At 41.4% G+C, this 14,501-nt stretch overlaps 1 protein-coding gene across 3 annotated transcripts in view; it reads left to right on the top strand.

The window, feature by feature from the left end:
• Nucleotides 1-14,501, top strand: part of ADGRG2 (adhesion G protein-coupled receptor G2) — a 137,619-nt gene that overhangs the window by 73,032 nt on the left and 50,086 nt on the right. For 2 of the 3 annotated variants that reach the window (XM_047843578.1, XM_047843577.1), the window contains exons 4-8: nucleotides 5,276-5,311; nucleotides 8,600-8,638; nucleotides 8,759-8,782; nucleotides 10,239-10,277; nucleotides 12,237-12,278. In XM_047843578.1, coding sequence (XP_047699534.1) covers nucleotides 5,276-5,311; nucleotides 8,600-8,638; nucleotides 8,759-8,782; nucleotides 10,239-10,277; nucleotides 12,237-12,278 — 180 coding nt within the window. The remainder of the gene's footprint in view (nucleotides 1-5,275; nucleotides 5,312-8,599; nucleotides 8,639-8,758; nucleotides 8,783-10,238; nucleotides 10,278-12,236; nucleotides 12,279-14,501) is intronic. The other variant, XM_047843580.1, reaches the window with a different exon arrangement.

Here is a 14,501-nt window from a genome sequence, read left to right as displayed (position 1 = left end):
CCTGACTCCTTGCACTATTTGTGTTAAGTTCCTGCTCTTGAGCTACCAGTCATGGGTTCCTGACTGGTCCTGACTGATGGAGACTCCTTATGATGTCGTCAGTCAGTCCAAAAATATTTTTGAACATCTACCAGATACAGGACGCTGGACTGGATTCCCGGAGGATAATAAAGCATCAAGCAGCTTAGCATCTAGTGGGGAACACAAGACGTACGGTAGAAAAGTTAAATAACAGTGCCCGGTAGTATATGCCCAACACATGGCGAGTGAATGGCATAGACAGTGCTGAGTGAATGGTGTAGTCCAGGAATAAACTTTAAGATAAAAATAGAGAGCCACCTCCACTGCCTCTTGCAGCCCCAGAGTATGCTTTAGAGGGCCAGAGAGCTGACCTAAAGAGGTCATCTAAAACTCCCGATTTTGGCAAGGTGAAAATTTGGAATCGCATTTGAAATCACCTGATTTTTAAATGTCGGTAAGTAATTCAAACTTTCAAAAAGCTCAGCGCGATTCCCACTGTGTGAGAGAGAGAGAACTTGCCTGGGAGCTGAATTGGGATCTCGAGCCAGTGGTAGGCATTTGTTCAATGGCTGACTGCAATAGGCGGGAAGTCGAATGCAAAGACCGTGGAGACCCTTTGCAATTAGAAGATTCTGGGGTTCTAATATTTCACTCATGTATGAGGGATCAAGGCCTGGGCTTAGAAGGGAGCAGTGGGAAGAAGGAACGGACAAGAGGGCGATTAGGGAATATTAATAATAATAGCCTACATTTATATACTAGTTTATGGTCTACAGTTTGTCATTGGAAGCAGGATAGAATAGAGGCTCAGAGGGTAGGCTCTGAAGTCAGTCTGTCTGGGTTCAAATGTCAGCTGTACAGTGAATTACTGGTGGGGTCTTACCCAGACTGTTTCTCAAGCCCTGAAATGGATTGATGCTGATGAATTCACACATCTCCTGGAGTTGTTGGCTGATTAAATAATAAAGTATGTATGAAGTGTTAACCTGGCTCACAGGAAGCTCCAACCACTGTTTGCCATTGCTATTTGTCACACATACGCCATCTTTCTTTACTCCTCGCAATAGCCCCATGTTCTGGTGAGAAGGGCGCACTGGACATGGAGGTTGGAGAAGGGAGGAGTCAGGTGCAATAGCGAGCATTTGATTTGTACAATCAGTTCTATTGTTGAAACCAACTCTGGGTTTCCAGGCCCTTCTCTTAACCCCTGTGGGATTTTGTTTTCCATAGAGGGTGGTTCCTTGCGATTTATATTTTCTATAAATTAAAAAAAACCCTGGATTTCTGAGTATGGTAGGAAGAATATGGGTCCTGTAAGATGTCCCTGTCCTAATGCCTGGAACCTGTAAATATGTTACTTTACAGAACAAAAAGGACTTTGCACATTGTGATTAAAGTTAAGGACTGTGGGATGGGGAGATTATCGTGGATTACCTGGGTGGTCCCAGTCTAATCCTGGGAGTTCTGAAAAGTGGAAGAGGGAGGCAGAAGAATGAGTCAAAAGCATGCCCCAGGTGAAGGAGCTCCCCACCCCATCCCACTGTGCTAGCTTTGAGGATAGAGGAATGAGGCATGAACCAAGAAATGTGGGTGGCTTCTAGAATTAGTTGATAGCCAGCAAGAAAATGAGGACGTTGGTCCTATGACTGCAAGGAACTGAATTCCGTAGTAACCCAGATAAGCGGGGCACAGATTCACCCCTAGAGCCTCCAGAAAGGCACGTAGCCTGTGGACACTGTGATGTTAGTCTGATGAGACCCATATGGGACTTCTGACCTACAGAACTCTAACCTAACACATCTGTGTTGTCTTAAACCATTAAGTTCATGGTAATATGTTACAGCAGCAACAGGAAGCTAATACACTGAGATTTCCACCTTAAATTATTTGGCTGATGTTACCAGCAATACGATCAAATTCAAGAACTAAGTGGATATGGAAATGATGTGGGGTGATGAGGGATGAGTTTTTGGATATATGGAGTTGGAGGGGCAAAGACAGTAAGGTGTTCGCATTGACAGTGCTCAGACCACACTTGGCCGTGTGGGATTGCAGAGGTGGTGGTAGTAACTGAAAGAAAGGGTCAGGGAGGTGACGTGGGATAAGAGACTCCATTCAGAAGGCCGGTTTCTTGAGTTCCCAGTTCCTGTCTTTGGCTTCCATTCGCAGCGTATGCATGCCAAAGTCCCGCTCATCACAATTGGAGTATACAGACTTGGTTTTGAAACATCACTAGAGAGTCACATTGAGTAAAATTTATAGGCATATCGCAATAATTTTATTTATTGACTTAAATTGAAGCTTCAATAAATGAATAATGCTTTAAAATTTGCTCTTTGGATGTTTCCGAAGGAAAATCTGAAAAATTTAAATGTTTCTCCTTTCTTTGCTTACGAATCCTCGTAACAATGGAAATGTTTTGTCTCCTAAGAATGGCACGGGGCTCAAACATTTGACTCATTGGAAATGCCGACTACCTCTTTGATTGTAACAGATGGGAAGTGAGTGAGGAGAGAGCCTGAGAGAAATGGGCTGATAGTCAGGAAAATGTAAGGCCTACGGGGACATCCCTATTTTGGACCAGGAGGAGTGACGTGGGAAGCTCATAATGGGAGAAAAAAATGAATACGATGTTAGTCACTAAGCGTTTGGGCCCCTAGAAGAAAGAAAATGCCAAGAGAAAAAAAGTGGACAATAACAATTTAAAAATCTCTGGTTTTGTGAACGAGATTTCCTCCCTTCGTCAGTGTAGATCGTTGCTGGGAGCCTCTTAGGTTCCAGGATGGAAGAGGCCAGCCCTAGCTGTTGCGTCATAGGATTTAGCAGTGGACGAGGTTGGAATCATTGGTGGCTATGGTCAACCCCTGGGTAGAATTGGAGAGGAAGCGGTTAAGTCTCTGTTGCCCTGAAACATCACTTTCCATCCCTGTTTCCATGCCATCCAACTCTTCCTCAGCACCTTCATGCTTTTTCCTCCCTGTGCCACGCTCCCTGCCCACTCCACCTCACCTGCCCACACTGATAAATGTCCTTCTCGGAGTAGCCCTATTGAATGTTGATTCTTCCCAGTTCTTGTCAACATGGCCCATTATGGTAGGTCTTTACTACAGGATCAGAAGATTTCAGCCAGTTGGAAGTAATCCATACTAAGGTGTGAGTGACTGATTTGCCCTTAGTGCTCCCAAGAGTATTTTAAAAATTAAGCTCCTGTTAACTCAACAGACTCTCTCACTGGTGGAATATTAACGTAGCCTGAGGGTTACCCTGAAGGACAGAGACTAAGAGGAGCAATTCCAATTAAATTGGGGCATCGAGGCACTAACCACTTTGTGTACATTTGCCTTGGTGGCTGCAGGGTAATTGGGAACTTGAGCACTCATCCGGTCTTGCTTTCAAGCAGAATTGTGCTTTAATGATCCCAGAAAATACTCCTACCCTACCTACCACCACTTCAGGAAAATAGGCTCCTGGAGCCTACCAGGTATGTTTCACTGTGCAAGTTTAGTTTCCAAACATACATATTCTTTTTTTTTTTTAATTGTATTTCAGGATACCACTATGGAAAGAATCATTCCTTTGTAATTAAAAAAAATTACAAATTTAAAAATAACACCCCACATGGGTGAGAGTCTGGGGAAGTGATACTCATGTCCTGCAGAGGGTTGTATAAATTGGTTTGTTTTCTGTAAGGCATTTTGGCAGTCAAAATCATGGAATTTCTGAAGGAGATAGCCAAGTTCGTATGCCAAAATGTATTTTGCGTATATATAAATGTTTTTATTTATTTTTGAGACAGAGACAGAACGTGAGCAGGGGAGGGGCAGAGAGAGAGGGAGGCACAGAATCCGAAGCAGGCTCCAGGCTCTGAGCTGTCAGCACAGAGCCCGACGCAGGGCTCGAACTAACTCATGGACTGTGAGATCATGACCTGAGCTGAAGTTGGACGCCTAACCAACGTAGCCACCCAGGTGCCCCTCGGATGCCAAAATTTAGCCAGAAGTATTTATTGAGACATTGTTTGTAATCATGAAAAATTATACACATCAAAATGTAGAAATTAATGGTATATCCAGCCAATGAAATGCCATACAGTGTGGTATTGTGGAGAATTGTTTAATGATATAGAACAATGTTCAGGATACAATGTCATGAGAAAAATCAGGTTACAAGTAGTTTATGTGATATGATCTTGCTTATACATATAAAGACATATATACACACATATATTCATATATCTATATACATATGTAGATATACATATGAATATAGAAAGAGAGAGCAAAGACTATATGCCAAAATGTTAATGTCAATTATGTTTGGGTGGTGAAATGATAGGTGGCTTTAATTTTCTTTTTTATCTGGAATTTATCTGAAGTTGCTCCAATAAGTGTGTAATATTTTTCACAGAGAGAAAAATAGAATTACTTTTCTTTTAAGGAATCTGAGCATCTTCTCAAAATCAGTAACAGTCTCTTAGCTTATAAACGCAGAGGCATCTGATCTAGTTTAACTCATAAGTAGTACTTAAAAGGTATAAAGGCTGTGCTGATAGGTACCAAAAGAAGCACAGTTGGGGGCACCTGCGTGTCTCAGTTGGTTGAGCTTCCAACTCTTGATTTCGGCTCGGGTCATGATCCCAGGGTCGTGGGATTGAGCCCCTCATCAGCTCTGCACTGAGCGTAGAACCTGCCTAAGATTCTCTCTCTCTCTCTCTCTCTCTCTCTCTCTCTCTCTCTCTCTCTCTCTCTCTCTCTCTCTCTCTCTCTTTCTCTTTCTTTCTCTTTCTCTTTCTCTCTCTCCCCCCTCCCTCTCTCCCTCCCTCCCTATGCCCCTCTCCCCCACTTGTGCTCCCTCTCTCAAATACTGAAATTAAATTAAAACATAAGAAAGAAACAGTTAATGGAAGTTTAGTTTATGCACATAGATACCTTTCCTTTTACAAATTCGAATGAATATTAGCCAACAGTTGAAGTTCTTAGTCATCATTGTCAGTTTATGATGCACTAAATCATTATGTAACAGAATATAGAGAGCACCGTCAACAGTTATGTTAGAGAATTGCTTCGCCAGAGATGTGTCTGTAGAGATTTGAAGAGAAGGACTGATGAGGCTGTTGAAAATAATAGTAAATTAATATACTGCCCTCTTTTGGTAGCTATTTGTAAGTCAGTTTACATTCACTTACATTAAAGATGTTCGTCTACAAATTCTTGCACACACTAGACTAACTTTAAATCACCTTTTTCCTCAACAGAGAATGCCGATAATTCCAGTTTGTTATCACCATCTGGTAAGACCGTTATTTCTTGACTTTGGGGAATTTCAGGACAATATGCCAAAAGTTCTCCATGAAATATGGCACGTAGTCAGATACAGCAAAGTTGCTTTTTTCCATGAAGGTTAATTACATTCTGTCATTAAACCTGCACCTGAAAAGCCAATAGCACACGTAGACAAGAGGACAGGCATATTGATGCCCCCACATTTATGGACAAATCTGCGGGATGAATTGTGGGTTTTCATCACTGTAGCTGGTTAGGTTCTTCAACGTTATTGTTAGTTCACGGGTCTAGTTCACGGGTCTCCTGACGAGTATCAAGACCATAACCCTGCCGAATGTCCCTACATTTGAGGGGCGCAATGTTCTCTTCAATATACTTCCTCATTCGCTTCTGAACAAATATTTTTCAAAGGGCTTCTGAGGGCTTAGCACTCCTCAGAATGGGAAGGCAAATAAAGAGAAAATTTTAACTAGACCGTCGTGGCAGGAACCAGGAATAGAACCCACATTCGAGACTGCTAGCTGGAACTGGACCTCAGGGATAAAGTGGTTCAGTCCCATCCCTTAGTCGACGAGATCGTCAAGCCCCACTAACTTACCTAAGGTCACACAGCCTCCTGCCCCCGTTACGCACAGGCAGCACATGGCTTTTCTGCCTCCCACTCCTGTGTTCTTTCTGGTATACCCTATGTTGTAGAACAATCTTTTATGGTAAGGGGTGAGTCAACTCACATTTTATCCTTAGTGTTATCAAAATGAGCTCTATTGTTCATTAATTTAAATAAAATTAAGGGCTCCCTGGGCGAATTAGTCAGTCAAGTGTCTGACTCTTGATTTCGGCTCAGGTCACGATCTCACAGTCTGTGGGTTTGAGCCCCACATTGGGCTCAGCGGTGAGCATGGAGCCTGCTTTGCTTAAGCTTCTCTCTCTCCCATGGGGCGCCTGAGTGGCTCAGTCAGTTAAGTGTCTGACTTCGGCGCAGGTCATGATCTTGTGGTTTGTGGGTTCGAACCCTGTGTCGGGCTCTGTGCTGACAGTTCGGAGCCTGGAGCCTGCTTCGGTTTCCGTGTCTCCCTTCCTCTCTGCCCCTCCCCTGCTCACGCTCTGTCTCTGTCTCTCTCAAAAATAAATAAACATTAAAAATAATAATAAAGATTCTCTCCCTCTTTCTCTCTCTCTGTACCCCTCCCCCGCTTGTACACGCGCGCACTCTCTCTCTCAAGATAAATTAATTAATTAATTAAAAATAAGTAAAAATTAATAATGATAGCTGTTACTTCTTGTGCACATATATATACATGCTTGGGAGTCTTCAGACATCTCATTCAGTTTCCAGTCTTGCAGTATAGGAATTAATATATTCAGGTTCTAAATGAGGAAACTGAGGGTCAGAGAGGATAAAACTTGCTCATGTTTGCACATTCTGGGCAGCCAGACTACTTACTTGTGTTTGAACTCAGCCACCAGCCTCTCGCCTCCATTGCTAGCTGTGTGTCTTTGGGCAAGTTTCTTCACCTTTCTGTGCCTCGGTTTCTTCATCTATAAATTGGGGACTGTAATAGTACCAGCTTCATAGGGTAGTTGTGAAGATGAAATGAGATGACCTATGCACCTGACAGAGTAAACCCTCAATAAGTAATAACTATCATTATTATGAACTACTAAGTAATGGGGCAAAGATTCAAACCCAGGACTGCGAGCCTCCAAAGCCCAAACTGTTTTCACTGCACCGATTTGCCCCCTTGCTGTTAAGCTGCTAGGGTAAAATGAACCACTGTATTTTACTTCTAGTTCAATAGCCGGCATCAGACTTAATCATGGTCATATCTTAGCAAAATCCTGTTTGCATGGAAATATGGGGTATGGAGCTTTGGAGGTACCCACTGGTTCCAGTCACAGCCTGGGTTCTGGGTGCCTTGCGGGAGAGTGACATTCACCGGAATGTAAGAGCCCGTGCACATCCAGGAACTGACAGGTGCTTGTGCCCACAGGCCTCTTCTTACCACTCATCAACTTCCAGAAGAATTAGTACTCATTAATTGAAAAACAGCATTGTTTTGTTTTTCCCCAAGAGCAAAGGATTCCATATCCACACTTTGAATCTGTTTGCTCAGGAACCGTCTTATTTCTCAAGAAATATCCTTGGTAATTAAAAAAAAATGTAGCAAATGACAAAACATGGAAGCAATAATGTAAGACAGACAGGGTGTGTGTGTTTCAGCCAGCGCATGAGCAGTCTGACACAGACAGGCCAGCCAAGCGCCTCGACACACCCAAATGTTGTCCTCACCGGCTGAATATCAGGCTGCCTACTGCAGAGCTTGTATCACTTGTAAAATGTTTGTGTTTACTTTTCCTGTGTATACTGTACGAGTGAAGCCATCGGATCTTTTTAATATTTAAACATGCAAAATGTATGCAGTAGACTGACCTCTTAGCGTAAGTGGATGTACTCCACGGGAAATTTATAACTTGATTGTCTTAGTGGCAGCCATATTTTAAAATAACTTACTAGGAAATTGTATTAGGTAGTACAGTGGTGAGTGATAGCGATGTTGTTTTATTTTTTTATGATTTTTTTTTAATCCTCAATTCACTGTGGGAAGAGTTGCCAGGCGTCACTCTTAACAGAATGGAGCCGATCTGCTGCTGTGTTTCATAATTGTAGTTTGACAAATTTTTTTTTACTTTTTTTATGTCTTTATTTTATTTTGAGAGAAAAACAGAGCGCTAGCAGGGGAGGGCCAGAGAGAGAGAGAGGGAGACACGGAATCAGAAGGAGGCTCCAGGCTCTGAGCTGTCAGCACAGAGCCCGACGCGGGACTTGAACCCACGGACCGCGAGATCATGACCTGAGCTGAAGCTGGACGCTCAAGTGACTGAGCCTCCCAGTCGCCCCTGTAGTTTGACAAATATTTAACGTAGAAAATGTTTTCTAGAATTCTCTGGCTGAAAAGATTTGAAAGTAGTATGTCACATATTTTGCTGTGGTCTCTGAACTTATTTCCTTAAGACTCAATAGGTGGGAGCAGGCTTTGAGGCAGCAGGTGTCAACTTCTTCATCTGTAAAAGGAGACAGCTGTGCGCCTTTCACTTCTTGGGTTCTTTCTCAGCAATTCTCTGATGAAGTGTATGTTCTCGAGTGGTTATGGGGCTTGCAGATTCACATTGGTCTGAGAGCATGTTGTCTGCTTGTTTGCATAATTCGTCTCAAAATTTTAATTCCTTTAAAATGCAATAAATAATTGTTGCAAAGTATTAACTAGAAAATTTTGTTGTTATTTTCCCTCTTACAGCTGAATCATCTCTTGTTGGTTTTGTCCCCTACTCCAATGGTACTGCTGCAGGCAAGATTTTGAAAAAATTCAAACCAAGATTTCACCCACTTTGTTAAGTTTGTGATTTAATTAAACCTTTTTACTGTTTCCCCCCCACCCACCCCCTCGGGGCCGAAGAGGTTGAAACTACAAGCCTGAATGGTAAGAATTTTTCTGAAGCAAGTGAAAATTGATAACACTTAATGTGAATAAAAGTATAATGAGTGCTGTTGAAGGTTTTTATATTCAAATAAACAAACAAAAAAACCCCAAATCAAACAAACCCCCAAAACTATCGACCGTGGAGAACAACTGAAACTTTTTGGCTAAATGAAAATATCCTTATTGTCACGGAGGGCGGACAGCCCCCTCCCACGCTAACCGTTCTGTGAAAGAAGAGAAATATCGATCGCATTTTGAGTGCCCTGTTTAACTTGCTCTCCAACACAGCGCCGGCACATTTTATATGGCAGGTTGTTTAAATGTGAAAAGCACATCCAGTGACTTCAGTATGCTTCGGCCTGGATTTGAACACCCAAGTGTTCAAAGGTAGCCCTTTTCCAGACGACTGTATCAATTTTAAATAGTCTGACATGAAAAAACAACAACCGGCCTTCTTCATCATCCTAGAGAACTGGGCTGTGTTGGAGGGAGGTGGACAGGAGAGCACATTCTGTGCCCCCCACTCTGTGGGTAGACAGCCTCCTTTTTTGTGCAGTCAAAACCCAACGCTTTACACAGTCCCTTACTTAGTTAAAATAAAATTTGCACCATGTGGTTGGTGGTTAAGGAGCTAAGCAATCATAGGTGGAGCTCAGGCTGATCGAAACTGGTTTAAATTCAAACTTGGTCTAATGGGAAGGACTAGATATTATCATTTTTATGTTTAATTACTTTTGACAGTGAAAGGACACCTTCAAAATGCCTTTGGCAGTGGGTTTTGAATCCATTGTATGTGGGTTTTTAAGTAATGTCATACATTACTTAATGTAATACATGCCTTTTCATGAAACCCCTAAAGTTGCATCCAGAATAATATATTATAGAATGATTTTTATTTAAAGAAATACCAATTAGAACAGATTTTCAACGGAATTTTCAGTGAAACAGGTCAAAATGAGGCGTTTCTAAAAATTACTTAAATGTAATATTCAAGAACTTTAACGTTAAACTAGAATCGCTTAAAGATTGCTTCCTAAGAGTGTACCATTCAGCATCCCCAGGGCTATATCTTAAAGTTGGTATTAACTGGAAACATCGTATCCCGTAGGGACTTTTATTATAATGGAGTAAAACAGGGACAAAATATTAAACATAAATGGGATTATTTCAATCTAATAATTATAGGAGTGTTGCTCTATTTTAGACACATCACCTCTGTTCAAGAAATGCATTTTAAAAGGATGAATACTTGCTCAGGAATGGTGTCTGGGGGTTGGAGAATGGACAGTGTGGCGGGGTGAGCAGTAAATACGTTTGGTAGTGTCGGTTGGCTTTCGCGAAACTCTCTAACTTCTCTAGGATTTGGGGAAAAGTGAAATGTTTAAGGAACCTAGACAATGCACGTGTTTGTTAATCATGTCAATAATTAGGCTTCACTTCTCTTTCATTATTTCAGATGCTACTTCGAGTGTATTATCCACTTTAAACAAAACAGGTAATATCAAGTTCTTTCTAAATAGCATAGTTTGTCCTCTCTGCCTTCTTGGGTTTCTCGCTTGTGTGGTCAGTCTTCTGGGTTGCTACAGGTTATCTCCTTGCCCACTTCCTGTGCCTTCATTTGTTGAGTCACTACTCGTTTTACTTTGACATTGAACAGTAATTCTGGTGTTATCACATTCCTGAACTTCCAAACTGTTACGGCCATAGCACTCCATTTAAAATAACATTAAAAATTATAATCGTAATGTATCTTAGCTCGTAACAAATGGAGAATATAGAAAAATGCAAAGAAAAAAATAGAAATCATCTCTAATATTACTTTCTTAAGACTATTACTGGTATATTTCCATTCAGAATCATATATACATGTATCATATATACACACACACATATGTGTATATATCTATCTCTTTTACAAAATTGTCGTAGTTTATATGGAATTTTATGTCTTGCCCTTTTGACTTCATATTGAATTCTAAGTATTTTCCACTGCCCCTTACTATTAATGACTTGATAACATTCCATTGCGTACCATATGTTGAACATTATTAAAGCTGTGTCTACTCTTTTAATAGAAATTGTTGCAATGAACATCCTTGTGTCAACATCTTACATTCATTCCTGATTTCTGTAGGATGCATTCCAAGGATTGGATTTAATGGGTTAGCATGATGAGTATTTTAAGGTCCTCGATCTGCGTGTTGCCCAATTACCTTCTTGAAAGGTTGTACCCAGCAACATGCGTGCCGGCAGTGAATGAGAATGTCTGTGTCACTGTACCTTTGCTCAGAGTTGAGACTATGCCATATATTATTAGACCTTTCAATTCCTTAGGTTCTATTTTACAGTCTTGATTGTTGGTGAGGTTGAACATTTTTCCCCAAAAGCACTTTTGTTACTAAAACCGGAAGTTCATTTCACAGATGTGTTTTGCTTGCTCTGGGAAGGAAAGTATCAGGGCAAACAAAATAAGGTATTTAAAAGATTCTTATTGATAATGCAAAATACCGTCAGCCTCTATTGATTACCACCAACCATTGCCCATGGGTCAGTGACAGTGAAACGGAAACTCATCAATGTAACACATAACACAAATGAGGTTTCTGCAACTGTTGGTGTAATGTCATCATTCTTAAGTGCTTCTCCAAGACCTGAGCTTTGTGTTTTCTTCAGAATTTGCCACTCACCCTAGGAGACAGACCTTCTTTGCAAATCTGTGCCCCAACACACCTCTTCTAATTGGCCATCCTTACAGCAAGGATTTCTGAACTTGGTTCTCCATTATCTGAAAAATGAACCATGGACTATGTCCCCAAAGTGCATTGGGAACACATTTCTAAGGTTTGCTTCTTCTGAGTGTGTTAATATTTGCCTGTGGTTTGAACAGTTCTGTCCTGGGTCTGCTGTGAGCCTGCTGGACAACTGTAGTTGGATCGTTTCAACCTCTTTGAGAATAATTTTATCTTATCGCTATCATGGCAATAATATTTTATTAGCTCCTAAAGAAAATAGCAGGACACTCCCTTGATTGTAGAGCATACACTATTTTAGATCTTGTGTTTCCATTCATTTTTTACTCTGAATCACCGGTTCTTTACAACGTGCCACTCGAAGTGACTTACTTAATTGTACCTATCTGAAGTGTAAGTCCACGTTGATTTGTCTAGCAGCAGCGCATGGAAAGTGCAGTAGAATTACACAAGCAGTGGGGGGTGTAATGGGTGTGAAATAACTGGGTAAACATGGGAATCCAAATCCCAGCCCCACCCTGTTCCAAGGCTATACGATCTGTGTATGCGATTCCCATGTATTCTGCTGCTGGGATGACCAGTAGCGTCGCAAAGGTGTCAACAGTGTGATTTTCTTAGCACTTCACTAAAATGATACTCGTGGCAAATTGTTTTTTAAAAACAAGCAACAATTCTGCTCTAATATTTAAATTGCTTCTTTGCAGAAAAAACTAAAATCACTATAGTAAAAACCTTCAATGCATCAGGTATGACTTACTATCAATATCAAGACTTTCTTTTTTGTAACTAAAGTAAAATTAAACACATGGCTGGTATTTATGTTTTCTTTCTCTTTTTTTCCTATCTTTTAAAAATGCAATCTGTTCTTAATGAATAGATGTTTACCTATTCATGCTCTGGGTACCTGAAGTCGTGCTAAGCGTTTGGGGCTATGTAATCATGATCAGATACAATGCCCACCCTTAGGAATCTGCTCGCTTGGGGAGAGACAAGGCAAACAAACAGATAACTAACCTGAACACGTATGCAGATAAAGGCAAAAGACTACACAAGTGTCTCTGACATGGTTAAGAAGCGTGGGAGATAAAAGGGCTGGTGTTAGTGGTCATCAACAGGATAGAATTTATGAGGGAAAGATTCTTAGAGGACTGAACCTCATTCTCTTTTGAAATCAAAAAAGGGATATGCTTTTAAGTACCGATTGCAAGGGTAGGGATACCTGATCTGCTTAACAAAGTCTTCTGGTTGATTTAAAACGGGGGTTGGCAAACTACGGCCTACGGGGCAACTGTGGCCCACCATCTAGTTTTGTAAATAAAGTTTTATTGGAACACTGCCATGCCCATTTGTTGACATGTTATCTGTGGTGAATTTCCAATACAGCGAACAGGAGAGTTGAGTAGTTGTGACAGAGACCATATGGCCCACCAAGCCTAAAATACTTACTGTTTGACCCTTTACAAAGTTGTCTCGTTCATGACTTAAAGGATGAACAGTGGCTGTGTACTTTGGGGGAAATTACAGATAACAGCCCTAGCAATGGGAAAGAAAATTCTCAAGATTAACGAGCAGCCCAAGACACACGCCCCTGGAAACGAAGCTGCCACTAAAATTTAGAGAAAGATGAGAGATGATAGAATGTAACGTTTAGTGGGGACGAGACCCATAGTTCTGGAGAACACTGAAAGCATTACTAGCCACCATCTCAACCAGGTATACTTAAGTCGAAATCTTTATCTTTTGGTGTGGGTAACGTAGCTGTGAAACAGTATAGAATTCTACACGTCAGATAACCTTTGGCACCTAAATTCAGTTTGCCCCCAGAATCACAACTCTTAGTTGAAGGGTGATGCCTGTGCACCAACTAAATCGCCCTGGCAGAAACCATTTCCCATGCACTAAACACAAGTTGTAATTTTAGTCTGTGTCCAGAGTTGTTCTCTTCAGAAACAATTAAGCACCCAAAAAGCACAACGGAGGTAAAATAGCAATCAGACATTGCATACCTAATTCTGACCAAACCAGACCTAACAAGGACAGCAAAATACTCCGTAACAACCTCTCCCTCTTGGCACTTTGCTGAATACATGACGAGCATTTGCCCCTCACATTTGCTGTGGTTTTCTTATACTTCGCCAAAAGGATGAAATTAATGAAGGCAAGATTTTTAGGGGAGTAAACCTGGAGCTCTTTTCAAATCAAAGAAGATGTCCGTCTCCTTTCACCAAAGAAGAAAGTGCTTTTTAGGTGAATATGTATGGAATGTTTTGTTCTCACGTGGCTTATTTCATCTCCCATTCATCTCTGCCTCTTTTGTATGCCTGTATAGTTTGTTGTCCTGGCTGTGTCTCCATTTTGCCTTCACTATGACTTTTTTTCTTTTTAATGTTTATTTATTTTTGAGACAGAGACAGAGCATGAGCGGGGGAGGGGCAGAGAGCGAGGGAGGCACAGAATCCGAAGCGGGCTCCAGGCTCTGAGCTGTCAGCACAGAGCCCCACGCGGGGCTCGAACCCACGAACCGTGAGATGATGACCTGAGCCGAAGTCGGACGCTTGACCGACTGAGCCATCCAGGCGCCCCCCATAACTGTTTATTTTCTGGCCAGTATCGCTTCCTAGATTGTATGCTCATTGAGGGCAGGGTCTGTATCTGCAACATTCCAAAGCCTGTCGAATACGGTAGTTGTTCAGCAAATAGTTTTTGAGTTTTGTCGTTTTTGCCTAGGTGCAATAACATCATGACATTGGTGTTATTTCTTACATACATTTGCACAAGGAAATATTAGAGTGTTCATGGACTCCCCTGCCCAGGAAAGGAAGGAGGATCTCTGAGTAAGGGCTGTTCCATTTAAAGTCTCTGTACTGGGTTTGCATTCACACTGTTCTTTTTATATTGGACAGGGGAGGGATTAATTTGGAATGGGACAAAAATATTTTTAGGGAGGAGTAGGGGATCAGACAGTGAGT

The sequence above is a fragment of the Prionailurus viverrinus genome, chromosome X (genome assembly GCF_022837055.1).
Source record: "Prionailurus viverrinus isolate Anna chromosome X, UM_Priviv_1.0, whole genome shotgun sequence".
NCBI classification, from domain to species: domain Eukaryota; kingdom Metazoa; phylum Chordata; class Mammalia; order Carnivora; family Felidae; genus Prionailurus; species Prionailurus viverrinus.
The sequence above is the reverse complement of the archived record's forward strand: the minus strand, read 5'-3'. Positions and strand labels throughout refer to the sequence as shown.